Source organism: Arachis duranensis, chromosome 2, assembly GCF_000817695.3.
Source record: "Arachis duranensis cultivar V14167 chromosome 2, aradu.V14167.gnm2.J7QH, whole genome shotgun sequence".
NCBI classification, from domain to species: domain Eukaryota; kingdom Viridiplantae; phylum Streptophyta; class Magnoliopsida; order Fabales; family Fabaceae; genus Arachis; species Arachis duranensis.
This window is the reverse complement of record NC_029773.3, coordinates 15,167,204-15,184,766: the sequence shown is the minus strand read 5'-3', so window position 1 is coordinate 15,184,766 and position 17,563 is coordinate 15,167,204. Positions and strand designations below refer to the sequence as shown.

Sequence of the window (17,563 nt, the reverse complement as noted above, 5' to 3'; positions counted from 1 at the left end):
CCTCCTCCTTCGTGCGTTTGTCACTCTCACTCAGCATTAGCAAAGAACCCTCCTTCTTCAAAGTTCAAAAAGACAAAAACCCAAAACCAAAACCCTAGCTTCTTCAATGGTTCCACCCATCCGTGGTTGTCGGCGCCTCTGCGACTTCCCTTTTCGCCAAGGTTCTGAGACCAAATCCTCTGTTCTAGCTCTGCTCGACGTCCATCCTTCTGTGGGTTTTCTGTTCGAGCTGCTCGCCATCGTCTCATCGTTCGACGTCTCGTCATCGTCTTGCTCTCCGTCGCGCTCCACCGTTGTCGAAGGTTAGTGACCAGTGCTTACAGGATTTTTCGTTTTATGCTATTTTTTTATTAGAGGAATTTTGTGTTGTTGAAATTATTGATGAAAATGACTATGTTATGATTTTTTTATTTTTGATTCCTGATTTCTATAACATTGTTGATAAAAATGGCTTTGTTATGATTTCTGATTTTTGATTTCAATATCATTGTTGAAATTATTGATGAAAATGGCTTTGTTATGCTGCTGTTGTTTCTAAATTCCGATTCCTCAAACGCATGTCGTTTATATCCCTTTCTTTTGTTTTTAGCCCCCTTAAAGTTTATCGTTTTATGAGATTAGGGTTGTCGAAGTTTTTAATTTGGGTAATTTTCTTTTGGATCATTAGGAAATTGAGGAGCTTAAAGGTGTCTTGGAAAAGGAAATCTTGAAGATTAAGGTACAATCTCCTTTTTAAGTGTTTCACAAGAGAAAGCTTGAGCGTTCAAGAAAGATATCTTAGATTTCTTGCTTTAGTGGCACTTATATTCAATACCCAGAAGAGAAGACGTGATTACTGTAGTTTGACTTGAGAAATAGCTAATAGTTATTTGGACTACCAGTGATCAAGAAGCAACATCTATTGGAATTAGTTATTTTGCACGCGTGCAGTTTGCATATTAGTATTCTTTTTTGTATTAAAACTATTGATATAATTGGCGTCAGTTAGTCCCTGGGCAGGTTAGTTCCAACAAATTGCCCTGTTCTTTCTTTTTCAATTTCATTGCTTTAAATCATCACTACATCTTGAATTTGTTGCTGAAAATATTACTGAGCTAATTTTTTACTTTTCAAATAATACTTAGCTACATTTTTTGTTGCTGTAAATTATATTTGAAAGAAAAGTTTTTGTTGCCATAGTTGAATTTGTTAATCATTAACTTATATTGGTTTATTTGTTCTGTTTGTGTGTTTTTCTTTTTTTTGCTATTTAGTTCTACTTTATGTAACGTCAGATCTTGCAAAATTAATTTTCCAATGGTTCTAGTTCCATGAATGGCTGAATAATATCATGAAAATATATCTAACATGATGAGAGAAATTTGAATGATAACAGCAAATTATCATAATGTAATCCAAAGACGAAATGCATGTTATACTTGGGTTTGGAGGATACATGCATTGATGCACCATAGACAGGGTCACCTTATTACTAAATAATTTAAGCTTGTCATATCTCTCAAGGTTATTCAGGGTTCATATTTTCTGATTTTGATTGCCGGTCTGCACTACATTAATGTTCAGGAATGAATTCTTTGATTCATATCCAGTAAGTATTTAACCATAGACTAATATTATGATTATCTTCTGTTGTTTCATCGTTGTCTCCTTGCCTATTGAAGTAGCCATTCACAAAACTTTGAAGCAGAATTTTTTTCAACTTTCTTGTTTTAAATTAACAAGAATATATTTTTGCGGATTTTGAAAATTGCTGAAAAACTTTAACGTTGATATTGGATATTTCTTTTTGTTATTTGACTGTCGGATTTGTATTTGGATGAGATTATATCATTTTGAGAAAAAATCCTAAACGTCCCTGAAAATTAATTCAAAAGACAACAAGATTCTTAAAAAAAAAACCCTTTTCGGCTCTGATATTTATTTTTATGAGACTGATTAGTCATTCTGTTAATATTTTTTTTTTGTATTTACAGAGTAAATCTACATAGCATGTTAAACTGTTGATTTATCCATTAAGAACCAATTAGGATTAACAATTTTTTTTTGTTGAGAATTTCGTTGTTTTTTAATGATAATTAATGCCGTTTAGTTTTTAGTGTTATTTTTTTTTATCACCTTTTTCAAATATATTAGAAATTTTTAAATTATTTTTACTTATAAAAATTAAATGGAGGATATATTAGTGATTAATGGGTCACATAAGTATGTTTTGAAGAGAGATCATTGACAGAAAGACTAACCAGTTTCGTAAAATTAAATAACAAGGGCCGAAAAAAGTATTTTTGCTTAATACTTAATAGTCATTTGACTCATTTCTGCTTTTTGCTAATTTATGTAAGATTCGATAAATAATCATTCTAATTAAACAAAATTCAACAAAAAATAAACACATTTTCCCGCCGAAAAATCATTTGGACCCGTTTTGCAAGCATAATATTAAAAAGATATAAAAGGCCATCAAAGATTGAAATTAGAAAGAGCATGCTTCTTCACTTTGCCACTTATTTCATTCAAATTCTCCTCTCTCCTAAGCACAAACCCTATCCACCTTAACCTGCAGTTAACAAAGACCAACGATGGACGTCAACGACCCTTTGGATTTTGAGTTAGAGGATGAATTTCTCAAACCCCCGCCCAACGTTAGCAATAAAAGGTACCCCTTTTCCTTCTTCAAAGTTTTTATTTATAACTTTTCATTTTTGTGGTTACGGGAGATTTTAGGGTTTAATAGTTTCTATTATCTAACTTCAAAAACCAAGTACATGATTTGATTTGGATTACTTAGGTTTGGGTCGGAAAATGTTGCTTACTACTAACTTATGAAAAATTTTGAGTCTGGATTAGGAGGAAGAAGGTTATTGGGTTGGATGATCTTCTTACTGATCATTTAAGAGAACTGGAAAAGCTCAAAGAAGAACAGAATGAGCAGGAAAAGCCAAAGACAAAAAAGGCTAAGAAGGATGCAAGTTCCTATGATGATGATGAAGATCCCAGGGAAGCTTACTTGACAAAACTTGTTGAGAAGTGTGAAAATCAGGCAAAATAGTTTATTCCCCATGTTCTTATTTTGTTAATGTTATTATTTTGCCTTTATTTCTTCATTGTCGATTACTATTTAGATTTTAATGATTTTATTCCACTTGGTGGGAAAAGTCTTGTTATTTTCATTGTTTGTAATTCATTAGCAATCACTTGGATTGTTCTGTGCAGTTGAAAGATTTTGGTGAAGAAGAAGATATTCCTCTCTGGGGAGTGAAAGTCTTTGGAGATAAGGTTATTAAACTAACTCAATTCTCTGATATCATCTATCATCTATGTATGGCTTGCTGTTGGTTTTAAGCTTGGATGTATGAGAATTGGGATGTTTCTTTTCCTGAGATGCAGAAAGCCTTTCCACCGCTGGAATTTCCTGAGCTTGGAAGCTGCAATCTTCTGCAGTCATTTTTGAACAGTGAGCTGAATTCTGTGGTGGAATTGGCAGCCGAAAAAGGTTGCTATGCCATTTTGTTTGTTCAGTCAGTATTTTTGGCACTTTTTGTCAACTCATAGGCCATTTTCTTTTAGAATTGCAAAATACCAAGTAGTGCCTGATTTAAGTCAGGATGCTGCGTTGTTTCAGGTGATAACTTTCTTGAAGGATTGCTCATCAATGGTTGGCTTCCAAAATTAGCATTCCTCTGTGGTCATATAGAAAAACCAGTAGCCATTTGGTCCTTCAACACAAGTTAGTGAAAGTTTAGTCTCATGTTATGTTGTTACCAGCTTTAAGCATAGCAGTAATATTGTCACTCATCTATTTTTGTTTTGTTCGTTTAGTGTTATATTCATCAAATGAAGAGCTTCGAAACTCATCCTCTGACTTTTGGTGTGCAGTTCTCTCTTCTAGAAAAGAGGTAAAGACATGTTTCTTATATTTTCTTTTGGTAATGATAGATGATGTTGGTAGCAGTAACAATTTTGACTGAGCATGTTTCGTTTAAATCTATTTTCAATTGATACTTTAGTATTAAATACAGAATCATTATTTTTAGGTTGATCAATTGCCTGTCGAAATTGCTTGGTTTCCTGAGTACTCAGATTTGAGAACAGCTCTTGACACTCATGGGTTTCTTTTTGAATTTTCATCCAGTGGTGAACCCAAAAATTTAGGTAACTATGTTGAGATATTTGCAGTATTTCAAGTGTAACAACAAAGACATTGCTACATATATTTATATCCATCCTTCTAAGAAAATCTGTCTCTGTCTCCTAGATTCTGACACTGGAGAACCACCCCAAAATATTAGAGCCTGGCTCAAATTTGTCACTGCTTGTTGTCTAATACGGTAAGCCACAACAATGTGTCTACTTACACGATCATGTGAATTGGTTTTCTGTTACTTTATTACCTTTGGCACACTTAAAGAATTGGCTTAAAGAATAGAAGGATTAAGCGTATACTAATGACTTTTGGCGTATCATAGTTTTTTTTACCATCACTGATGTCTTATGTACCTTAGTGATTTGTGATTAAGTGTTTATTTGAAACTTCAGTATATATTTTGCACATTTAAGGTGTAAATCCTTATTACTTTAAGCTCTTTTATTAATGTGTTTTTGACTGGTGGTGTGTTATGATTCATGATTCAAACATTAGACAAATGATTTTGGGACTTGATTTATGATTTGACATCCTTGTTTATTGATGTGACAATGTCAACTTACGCCTTTTTATTCTTGCTGCAGGAGTAAAAGGCCAGTATTTTCTGTTGTAGAAGCTGAAGAACTCATTGAAATTATTATATGTCTATTTCTAGATCGCCAGTTTCAAGGTTTATTAGTGCTTTTGAATGATTGCGTAGAAGCGATTGTCAATTACTTCACAGACCAGGAATGGCATTCAAGTTGTGAGAAGATAGCAAAATTCATTGCTTCCAGGTTGTTATTACATTTTAGTACCAGTAAATAATAATTCAGTGTAGTTCTTGAACTATGAACTTAGTAGCTTTACTTATCTACCCAATTATAGCTTTGTTTAATGCTGGATAATTAAACTTAATAGAGAAGTGATTGTCATCTCTGGAAGTTGGACCAAACAATATTATACTCTAAATGTTAATTCTTAGTGCTGAGATATTTATACATTCTGAATTTCTGTATGTGGTAATCATCAATGAAATCAGTTGGCATTAATTAGTGCGAACTGTAAATAAACAAGCTAAAGTGTATTTTAGTGCTTGCTCAGTTATTTTATCTTCGCTTCCTTTCTCTTATTCTATCTCGCTTGGACATGCAGAGTCTCAAAGGATTTGAATTGCATCCAATCTGTTGAGTGCATACCGGTAGCTAGCTCCCGTTGTAAGCAACTTAAGAGTGCCATGGCGTATCAGAACCTACTTTCCTGTTTTGATGGAGTATGTTGCTTCCCCTTTTACCACTCAGTTGTGTTCTGCTTATGAATGTTTCCATGGACTATTACCTGTTTCAATATTTTCCACCAGTTTAATTTCCAAATTATCATATATATGCAATTTTTTTCAATGCATTCTTGGATCATTTGTCAATATCATTGCAAAATCAAAATGCACTCTCATAACTCAACAATTATCACCACAAAATTAATTGCATTCATATCTCCAAAATCTGGGTACGGGCTTGCATCTTAGCTTTTTGAAAGTTAGCTTGATTCAGTTTTTGTGTCAGGCCCACAATGGAGAAGACATCCTGAGATTGCTTAGGGCAATTAACTTCAAAGACAAAAGTTGCGATTTCTTCAAGATGTACATTTACCTAGTTTTGACAGAGAACTGGGTTTTGTCCAACTCATTAATCGAAGACAATCCAGTAATCTATGAAATGTTCTGTCTTTTTCTAAGACAATGTTCTAGCTTGATTTCAGCATCAGACCTACGATCATATGCGTCAAAGGTGAACGAAATGTCTTTCTTATTATCAACTTGTGGTTTGATTGCAGCGTGATCAAATTCAAAGAAATTATTTTGTTATACAGGTTCGTCATAGGGCCGCATATCTTATGCACTTCTCCATCTACAAGTAATTGGTTTCTGGTATGTATTGTACAGTATACTATTCACTTCATGGATAAACCTGAACACTATAAAGTATAAACAGAGTTGTTCATGTTAAGAGATAAAGACATGAATTTTTTTGGTGTCATTGTTTCTCATAACATTCTTTCTTCTTTTGTAGCCTTAAAGGACCATATTTTGAAGGGTGAGAGTTTGCAAGATTGAAGTAGCATGGCTTCTGCAACCTTATTTTGATCGAGATTCTTCAGAGTCCCGGATATTTTTTCTTCTTGTTGGGTGGCATGAATCAATTTCTAAGATATAAGTAGCTGACAATTATGAATTATCTACCTTTTATCCAATTAGCTTTTGTTAAATGCCATGCATTTATAAAATTCATTGTATATCAATCAAACTCTTTTAACCAAAGCTACATCTCACGTTGCATTTCTTTGTCTTTGAGTTGGCAAATCAAATCACAAACATGCATGGGGATCTTTCAGAGATGGTCATGGTTGAAGTCATAATCCTAGTTAAGGGTTGCTTACAAGAGAGAGTTTATCTATGTCTTAAAAATTCCTCTATTCTATATTTCATGCATGATTCAAAGTATAAAAATATATAATAACTGAATCAATTTAAGTATTAAAATTTAGTTAATCGGGCCCAACTTTTTTTGTGTGTGTGTGTTAACACTGCTTGGGATTCCAAAAATCTACAAAACATGATATGATTGGTGATGGAATTGACGACCCACCTAAAGACTTTAATCAAAAGAAAAAAGTAGCTCCCTCTATAGCTAAGTGAAATTAAACTATATATTTAATAATCTTAATTAAATAAAACTGTATCTATTCTTAATTTTACTTTGAGTGAATGGAACCCACACGGTTTAAACAAAGTTGTCATCCATAATTCTCTATTAGCCGTTAATTTAAGACCCCACTTATGATGGACTAAACACACTCCAATTTGTTCGTAAATGTTATTATGTGTGTTAATCTAAATTCTAATTACATGTTAATCAAAAGGTATATATATTCCATTCTTGATGTTACCTAAAGCTTAGGTAAATTTTAGTTGTTCTTGTGTTTGATTTGATTTGAGGGTTACACACAATAATTCATTTACTCTCTTAAGAAAATACAACTTGATTTAATTTGTTGATGGCATCTCTCACATGCATGCAGACCAAAATTGGTCATATTCAAACGCTGCATTTAATTTGATTATAATTTGATAATTGATATGTTTACGTGCATGAAAGTAACGTATAGCCTTTTTCAATTTATCAAATTGAAAGCTTTTGTAGTGGACACCCACTTCTTATTTCATTATTAATTTGTTTATTATTATTATTATTATTATCAAATTGAAAGTAACGTATATTAATAATTTAATGTACGAATTATAAGCAATACAGTGTAGTTTTGAAGGATTCAATCAAAAGAATCTAATAAAACTCAACTTTATTTTATTCCCCGAAGAAAACAAATTAATTAATTTTGATGGATAAGGAGTAAATGTGACTCCTAAGACAGATGCCAAAATCAATGTGGCTCTCACGTGTTTCTGTCTTTCTAATGAATTTCTTTATCCATGCATAACCCTCAACACACAACATTTAATTTTGACTTATAAAATAAAATTTCATATTTAATTAGTATTACACATGTGTTATAATAAGACACATTTATTTTTAGGAGCGTATATTGTTATTCCTAAATTAAAAATTATACTCCTAATATAATGATATTATTTGAATATATAGTATATTTATAATAAAATTTTGTCGAATTAAGAGAGTGACATTATCATATATAACCACTACAAAAATACAACCATAATATAATGTAGGGGACCCTTAATTGATTCGTATTTTTTTTCTTATTGATTGGCTTGATATTTGGATGCATATTGGGATACCTTTGTAGGGATGTTAAGGGTTCAAAGTAATTAACTCCCATCAATTAGATTAGAGAATTTTGCACTCCATTTCTCCAACCGGATCATATGCCTTTGCTACTATATTATGTGCTCAACCCAAGAAACAACCACAAATACGATAATGTAGGACCCATTATTAAAGATGAATTATTGGTCCCACAACCCACCAAGTTTAGATATTGTAAATCTAATAATATTTGAAAGATTATTATTATAATAATAATATTGATGATGATTATATATATATAATTAATTAACCTATTAAAATGTTGATAATATCGTATTATAGAGGGGCAACTATTTATGTTAAATAGTTTGATTTCCGTTTCTTTTTTCCCCTACAATATTCTAGGAGATCAAATTAAAGTGATTATGGTATAAAATATAGAGAGGCAACTATTTATGTTAAATACCCTTTTATGATTTTATCTTCCTTGAGAGTAAAAAACAATTATGCAAATATTTTTCTCCATTAATTATATATTAAATTAGTAGGTGACCTATATGATAACACATCATGGAATTAACTAATTTATTTACCCTCATCATAAGGTTAACGGCCATTATTCAAAAAAAATAAAATAATAATAATAAAATAAAAAATGACATGAACCGGACACGTGCCCTACTCTAAAGGGTATATATATGTTGTAATGTTGAAAACTTGATTGATCTAGATGTGGGTTGCCCAAGGGTGTAGGGTTTTAATTTTTCAGGGGGTTCCCTAGTGGCTAGCTGAGAATTGATCAAATAAAATAAAATATCATTTGATATTTAATATATATTATAAATTATGATACATTATAAAGTATAGGGTGTGTGAGGGTCCTAAATTAGTCAAATGGAAGGCTCCTCTCCACAGAGCATTACTTTTATTGTTTTTTAAAGGGGTCCCCTCACACCTTTTTTTGGGCAAATATTGGTGGGAAAGTTTGGTTACCAGCTCCTTTTTGTGACCAATAAAACAAAAATCTATTGACCCCTTAATAGATTTGATAGATACTATTATTAGTTTATTACCATGCCAATGAGTACACATTTTTCCTTAAAAAAATCGTTTGGACCCGTTTTGCAAGTATAATATTAAAAAGGCCATCAAAGATTGAAATTAGAAACAGCATGCTTCTTCACTTTGCCACTTATTTCATTCAAATTCTCCTCTCTGCTAAGCACAAACCCTATCCACCTTAACCTGCAGTTAACAAAGACCAACGATGGACGTCAACGACCCTTTGAATTTCGAGTTAGAGGATGAATTTCTCAAATCCCCGCCCAAAGTTAGCAATAAAAGGTACCCCTTTTTCCTCTTCAAAGTGTTTATTTTTAACTTTTCATTTTTGTGGTTACGGGAGATTTTAGGGTTTAATAGTTTCTATTATCTAACTTCAAAAATCAAGTACATGATTTGATTTGTATTACTTAGGGTTGGGTCGGTAAATGTTGCTTACTACTAACTTATGGAAAATTTTGAGTCTGGATTAGGAGGAAGAAGGTTATTGGGTTGGATGATCTTCTTACTGATCATTTAAGAGAACAGAAAAAGCTCAAAGAAGAACAGAATGAGCAGGAAAAGCCAAAGACAAAAAATGCTAAGAAGGATGCAAGTTCCTATGATGATGATGAAGGTCCCAGGGAAGCTTACTTGACAGAACTTTTTGAAAAGTGTGAAAATCAGGCAAAATAGTTTATTCCCCTTGTTCTTATTTTTGTAATGTTATTATTTTGCCTTTATTTCTTCATTGTCGATTACTATTTAGATTTTAATGATTTTATTCCACTTGGTGGAAAAAAGTCTTGTTATCTTCATTGTTTGTCATTCATTAGCAATCACTTGGATTGTTCTGTGCAGTTGAAAGATTTTGGTGATGAAGAAGATATTCTTCTTTGGGGAGTGAAAGTGTTTGCAGATAAGGTTATTATATTAATTCAATTCTCTGATATTATCTATCATCTATGTATGGCTTGCTGTTGGTTTTAAGCTTGGATGTATGAGAATAAGGATGTTTCTTTTCATGAGATGCAGAAAGCCTTTCCACCGCTGAAATTTTTTGAGCTTGGAACCTGCAATCTTCTGCAGTCATTTTTGAACAGTGAGCTGAATTCTGTGGTGGAATTGGCAGTCGAAAAAGGTTGTCATGTCATTTTATTTGTTCAGTCAGTATTTTTGGCACTTTTTGTCAACTCATAGGCCATTTCCTTTTAAAATTACAAAATACCAAGTAGTGCCTGATTTAAGTCAGGATGCAGCGTTGTTTCAGGTGATAACTTTCTTGAAGGATTGCTCATCAATGGTTGGCTTCCAAAATAAGCATTCCTCTGTGGTCATATAGAAAAATCAGTAGCCATTTGGTCCTTCAACACAAGTGAGTGAAAGTTTAGTCTCATGTTATGTTGTTGCCAGCTTTAAGCATAGCAGTAATATTGTCACTCATCTATTTTTGTTTTGTTCGTTCAGTGTTATATTCATCAAATGAAGAACTTCAAAATTCATCCTCTGACTTTTGGTGTGCAGTTCTCTCTTCTAGAAAAGAGGTAAAGACATGTTTGTTATGTTTTCTTTTGGTAATGATAGATGATGGTTGTACCAGTAACAATTTTGACTGAGCATGTTTCGTTTAAATTTATTTTCAATTGATATTTTAGTATTAAATACAGAATCATTATTTTTAGGTTGATCAATTGCCTGTCAAAATTGGTTGGTTTCCTGAGTACTCAGATTTGAGAACAGCTCTTGACACTTATGGGTTTCTTTTTGAATTTTCATCTAGTGGTGAACTCAAAAATTTAGGTAACTATGTTGAGATATTTGCAGTATTTCAAGTGTAACAACAAAGACATTGCTACATATATTTATTTCCATCCTTCTAAGTTAATTTTATTTGTTAAATTTTAATAATTATAGGAACACAGAAAATACCTTCAAATTAAAGACGAATTAAAATTTAATATTTTATTACCCACAAATAAAAACGGAGCGAATTTTATAAAAATTATTATAAAACTGGATGAAATCAGGTAGGACAAAAATGCACCTCTATTTATCCATTGTCACCACTAATCACTATAACATTCAAAACTCAATCTCAAAATAATAATACTATAACTAAAACTTCAAAAATCAATTTAATACACGATCAAACCACCATAAAAATTTAGTCCTCTTAGTATAAAAATTAAGAAAACACTAGTATCTGCATCTTTAAAATCTGTTTCTATTTAGTATTCTTATTATTTATTTATTGATTATGGTGGAAAAGACGAAAACCCAAAGTGAGAAAGCAAGAAAGAAGGTATAAACAGTATATTGACCAAGTTATAAAAGAGCTTCATCCATCAACCAAGTCCCCCTTAGGCCTTAACCTTAACCCTCTCTTTCTTTTCCTTTTCTTCTTCTTTCTTTGTTTCTCTTTAATAACCTTCTTCATCTCTCTCTGAAATCCAAAGCAACAACATAGCATAGATATCAATTTGCCATTTTGAGCTACATGGACAACCAACGCAACCATCTTCATTCTTTCGCTTACTTCTGCCCGGGAAAGGTACCTACTTTACTTCATTCATTCATAATGCTTAACTTGCATGCTTTAGATACAAATGGGTCTAATAAAAAACATATCTTTGTGGATTTTGAGTGCTAAAATTCTTGCATTGCTTGTGTTTGTGTTAATTCCGCAGTCAATGGAGGAGCTGAAGCTCCTTTCCACAGAGCATGACTTTTCAAAGGGGTCCCTCACACCTTGTTTTGGGCAAATATTGGTGGGAAAGTTTGGTTACTAGCTCCTTTTTGTGACCAATAAAACAAAAATCTATTGACCCCTCAACAGATTGATAGATACTATTATTACCATGCCAATGAGTGATTTTCTTTATTATTTATGGTTGTATTATGAGGCATATGTTAAGCATTTATGCAACATGCAACCCTAATACCCTATTTCTCAAGTCAAATTAAAGTTGATTGTCTTTGACTTTGTTTTAAGGGAAAAAAAAAGTTGTCATAAGAAAAAACATTTTATGAAATCCTATTTTACTTCACAATTAATATAATGATGCATGTATATTCACATCATATAGTGTAAATGTGAGTGAAAGTAATAAAGATATTTATGCATTGATCTAGAAGGGAGAAATATTATGTATAAGTAAAAAAATTACCAATGAGTTTTATTATCTTATGGAAAAAATTACAGATGGAACTAATTTATAAAAGTTTTCACTCTATTTTAATGTTACCCTTGACCAAATATACTCTTAAGTCTTAATATGAGATTATGATAATTAAATTATATCACTTTTTTAGTTTTTATATTACATAAATATTTTATTCCTTTTATTTTGTTTGATAAAACAAAATGACATGCCATGAAGACAATGTTTCCTTAATTTATTTATTTCCTGTAAAAATAAAATATAATAATAAGAATTTGCACATCATTGCGACTTATGTATTTACCAAAAAGCACTGCAAGAGAAAAAAAAAAAAGGCACCTATTGTATATAGTAGCTGAAACTAAAAGAACAGAAAAATCCATTTTAGAAACGCTTTTAAGTTTTTATTTGATTATAACAATGATGTGATTAATTATGTGAATTTCATATAGTTTAGAGACTTTAGATTCTATTTGAATGCATTTGAAGAAATATCTAATAATGACAACATAAAAAATATTAGGGAGTGTTGAAATTAAATAAATAAATAAATTTTAATAGCTAAAATAATTATCATAGCTACAATTATTAGCTAATAAAATTTTCGAAGGTTTTGAATTCAGAATAACGAACTAGCTGTGTTATACCTAGCCATGTGGAAAACTGATACTTATAAATAAATAAATAAATAAATAAATAAATAAATAAAATTTGATTTGATCAAAAGTTTAGCTTAATGTAGTTGTGGAAAGCCAACATGATTGAATAGAAAAATGAAAAAAATCAAAGAGACATTCTAATAAAGATGAAAGAAAATGGGAGAATAATTAAGAGATGACCGGCGAGTGAGTTTTTCAACGATAAAACCATTTTATTTATTTATTATATGTATATATTGAAGGTTGAAGCTAGCAAACAAAAAATTCTTCTCTCGAAATTCCGATTAAAGTTAAAAGAATTCTACCTAATATTGAACTTTATTTATATGACTGCAGTTTAATTAAATTATCATTACCAATAATTTAAAACCAATTATTTCAAAGACTAGTCATGCTTCTACACATAGTGTCCACATTGAACCTCTTAAATTGTTGAAATTTTCAACCAAAACAAACACACTATATAGGAAGCTAATTAATTACAAGAGTCTTTTTTTCTCTTAACTAATGTATTGAAAAACATTTTTTTAATTTAAAAACTGTGTATGTATAACTAAATTAAAACTTTTATTACGAGCGTTATTAAACACTTATATTCAAATCATTTAAATAATTAACATATATTATTTGAATTGTACGTAGCTAGCTATATATCTGGTTGTTTAATTAGTATGAAACCTTAGCTTTAGTATATTATACTATGGTATTATAACTTTTATTATCAAATATTCTAAAATTTTTATTATATAAAGATACATGCAAAACCAAAGTGTGGAAATAATGCCATGTAGACCAAGAAATTGGTTATAGAATTTGCAATAATAAAAACAAAGTAACTCTTTGGATTTACTGCAAGATGCACCTCACGTGGGACGAAAATGAAAATAAAGGTAAGATTGCAATGTTTGACTAGGCTAATTTTTTTTTTGTTATGGGAGTAAAAGTGGTGATATACTTTAATATGGTATGTGAAAATACACAAATTTCTGGCACCGATTTCTGTACTTAAAATTTTTTAATTTTTTTTTAACACAAATCTCTGGCACCGATTTGTGTACCTCTCACAAATCTCTGGCATCGATTTCTGCTTCTCTAGTTAAACGATCCCACATTTAAGTATAACACCCCAACAATCCACATTTAAGAAAAATACTACTACCACTCCAATATTAAAAATAAAAAATTCGTTTGGCTAAGAATGGTAATGGATGCAAAATGTGATTTATGACTTTGGTGCCAAACAACAATAATTAACTTCGGTAATTTTAGATAGATAAAAAAAATTAAATTTATCTTATTTAGTATTTATAATTAATAAATATTATATAACACAAGTTTAGACTATTTTAGTTAATTTTTTTATTTTTCAAATATTATTGAATTAAGTTTATTAGTGCAATTTATAAATAATATATTTACAATGACATTATTTTTATATTAATTGTTAAAAAATATTGATATTAAAATAGTACCTATTATAAAAAAATATGTACACCTAATGGGATGATTGATATACCTATATTTGTTTATTAATTAGTGTAAAACTTTCATTTATATATGATTTTTAACAAATAAAAACTATGTAAATACACTATTAGATATTCAAGGGGACATAGGATTAGGCCAAGTTTGGCTTCTCATAATTCTTTTTAAACGTGTTTATTACACTTTATAAAATAAATGATAGAAATTTATCTGCAATTATTTTTATATAAAAATTAATATTTAAGAATTATTTAAATGATCATTTAATTAAAATATTAAATTATTTAAAATTTTTTAATTATTAATTTTATATAAAAATAACTGTACGTAAGATTTTTACTTAAATAAATACTTCATCAAATATCCACAAAAATATGTGTTAATTTATGGTGCATATGGTTAGTATTTATACATGAAATACATATGATATTTACAAATATGTTCACACGGGAATATGATGACACTAAAATATACCGTCTTGGTATGACTAAATTTTTGGAGTGGCCATTAAAATTTATGTTGTGGATGAATTTAGTTTTTAAATTTTTAATTACATTATTATTGCTTTTGAAATTGAGTTTCCAACATTATAGTAATTCTTCGAATAGCAATAACTCAACAAATAGAATAATTATTTGATACTTTTTTGTCACGTTGGAAATAAAATATTAGCTTATCATTTTATTTGTTGAGTTATTGTTGAAAAGAGATTGAAAAATCACTATTAAAGATGGTAACATTATCCAATTCTGCAAATAGCCAAATACTCATCCTGCTCCTTGTCACGTTGGAAATAAAATATTAGCTTATCATTTTATTTGTTGTTTTTTAATGATAATTAATGCCGTTTAGTTTTTAATGTTATTTTTTTATTACTTTTTTTAAATATATTAGTAATTTTTAAATTATTTTTACTTATAAAAATTAAATGAAGAATATATTAGTAATTAATGTGTCATATAAGTATGTTTTGAAGAGAGATCGTTAGCAGAAAGACTAACGAGTCTCGCAAAATTAAATAACAAGGGCCGAGAAGGATATTTGTTTTTATTCAGGAGTTTCGTAGTCCATCGAAAAAAATGATCAAAAAGGCTGAGTTGGGTAATCACTCTAACATTTTCATTGATGTAATACTTTTAATTTAAATGACATTTTAATATTTATATTAGACTATAATTATATTTTAGTATGTATATTTATTTATATTTTATTATTTTATTTTAAAACGATTTTTCCGGTTGAATTACGGTTGGACCGGTTAGACCAATAAACAATGAAAAATGGGTCTTCTGAATTTAAATAAGATTTTTTATTAGTATAACAAGACACCATTCAAATTTGAATATAATAACTTAGATCACATTTTTTCTCCAAAAAATCGTTTGGACTCGTTTTGTAAGCATAATATTAAAAAGGCCATCAAAGATTGAAATTGGAAAGAGCATACTTCTTCACTTTGCCACTTATTTCATTCAAATTCTCCTCTCTACTAAGCACAAACCCTATCCACCTTAACCTGCAGTTAACAAAGACCAACGATGGACGTCAACGACCCTTTGGATTTCGAGTTAGAGGATGAATTTCTCAAATCCCCGCCCAAAGTTAGCAATAAAAGGTACCCTTTTTCCCTCTTTAAAGTGTTTATTTTTAACTTTTTATTTTTGTGGTTACGGGAGATTTTAGGGTTTAATAGTTTCTATTATCTAACTTCAAAAACCAAGTACATGATTTGATTTGGATTACTTAGGGTTGGGTCGGTAAATGTTGCTTACTACTAACTTATGAAAAATTTTGAGTCTGGATTAGGAGGAAGAAGGTTATTGGGTTGGATGATGTTCTTACTGATCTTTTAAGAGAACAGAAAAAGCTTAAAGAAGAACATAATGAGCAGGAAAAGTCAAAGACAAAAAAGGCTAAGAAGGATGCAAGTTCCTATGATGATGATGAAGATCCCAGGGAAGCTTACCTGACAGAACTTTTTGAGAAGTGTGAAAATTAGGTAAAATAGTTTATTCCCCTTGTTCTTATTTTTGTAATGTTATTATTTTGCCTTTATTTCTTCATTGTCGATTACTATTTAGATTTTAATGATTTTATTCCACTTGGTGGGAAAAGTCTTGTTATCTTCATTGTTTGTCATTCATTAGCAATCACTTGGATTCTTCTGTGCAGTTGAAAATTTTGGTGAAGAAGAAGATATTCCTCTCTAGGGAGTGAAAGTGTTTGCAGATAAGGTTATTATACTAACTCAATTCTCTGATATCATCTATCATCTATGTATGGCTTGCTGTCGGTTTTAAGCTTGGATGTATGAGAATAGGGATGTTTCTTTTCATGAGATGCAGAAAAGCCTTTCCACCACTGGAATTTCCTAAGCTTGGAACCTGCAACCTTCTGCAGTCATTTTTGAACAGTGAGCTGAATTCTGTGGTGAAATTGGCAGCCGAAAAAGGTTGCTATGCCATTTTGTTTGTTCAGTCAGTATTTTTGGCACTTTTTGTCAACTCATAGGCCATTTCCTTTTAAAATTGCAAAATATCAAGTAGTGCCTGATTTAAGTCAAGATGTTGCGTTGTTTCAGATGATAACTTTCTTGAAGGATTACTCATCAATGGTTGGCTTCCAATTAGCATTCCTCTGTGGTCATATAGAAAAAACAGTAGCCATTTGGTCCTTCAACACAAGTGAGTGAAAGTTTAGTCTCATGTTATGTTGTTACCAGCTTTAAGCATAGCAATAATATTGTTACTCATCTATTTTTGTTTTGTTCATTCAGTGTTATATTCATTAAATGAAGAACTTCGAAACTCATCCTCTAACTTTTGGCGTGCAGTTCTCTCTTCTAGAAAAGAGGCCAAGACATGTTTGTTACAGTAACAATTTTGACTGAGCATGTTTCGTTTAAATCTATTTTCAATTGATATTTTAGTATTAAATACAGAATCATTATTTTTAGGTTGATCAATTGCCTATCGAAATTGGTTAGTGATCTTGCCTGGGAAAATGGTCGGCCTCAACTCCTCAAGATCAGCCGAGCTGTATGCTACAAGGCTGAACGTCCACCTCTGAGAATCCGAGTTCCTTATCTTCGTTGTAGGTGTAAGAGTACGAGCAATGCAAAGGGGGCGGAGTGTACCTGCAAAGGCACTCTAATGCTTAAGTCAGTGTAGTGTCGAGTTCAGAAAGATGATCCTCAAAAGAGATACTTTACCTTTCTTTTATAGACATATATATTCGTCCGTTATATTCTAAATGATAAATTGTCGGTTTCGTAACCGATCTTATCTTACCGTTGGGACGCCGGTTATGATGGTG

The 17,563-nt window shown here is 30.8% G+C and overlaps 1 protein-coding gene across 5 annotated transcripts in view; it reads left to right on the top strand.

Annotated features, from left to right (window-relative positions):
* Positions 1-17,563, top strand: part of LOC107473735 (uncharacterized) — a 37,858-nt gene continuing 20,295 nt past the window's right edge. For 2 of the 5 annotated variants that reach the window (XM_052256844.1, XM_052256843.1), the window contains exons 1-12: positions 1-302; positions 668-718; positions 2,561-2,653; positions 2,845-3,037; positions 3,211-3,273; positions 3,385-3,490; positions 3,620-3,724; positions 3,817-3,893; positions 4,032-4,149; positions 4,253-4,325; positions 4,726-4,917; positions 5,276-5,393. In XM_052256844.1, coding sequence (XP_052112804.1) covers positions 2,577-2,653; positions 2,845-3,037; positions 3,211-3,273; positions 3,385-3,490; positions 3,620-3,724; positions 3,817-3,893; positions 4,032-4,149; positions 4,253-4,325; positions 4,726-4,917; positions 5,276-5,393 — 1,122 coding nt within the window. In that variant the 5' untranslated portion in view covers positions 1-302; positions 668-718; positions 2,561-2,576. Of the gene's footprint in view, positions 303-667; positions 719-1,503; positions 1,589-2,560; positions 2,654-2,844; positions 3,038-3,210; positions 3,274-3,384; positions 3,491-3,619; positions 3,725-3,816; positions 3,894-4,031; positions 4,150-4,252; positions 4,326-4,725; positions 4,918-5,275; positions 5,394-5,670; positions 5,908-5,989; positions 6,048-6,189; positions 6,438-17,563 lie in introns of those variants that run through there. The other 3 variants (XM_052256841.1, XM_021136325.2, XM_052256842.1) reach the window with 3 other exon arrangements.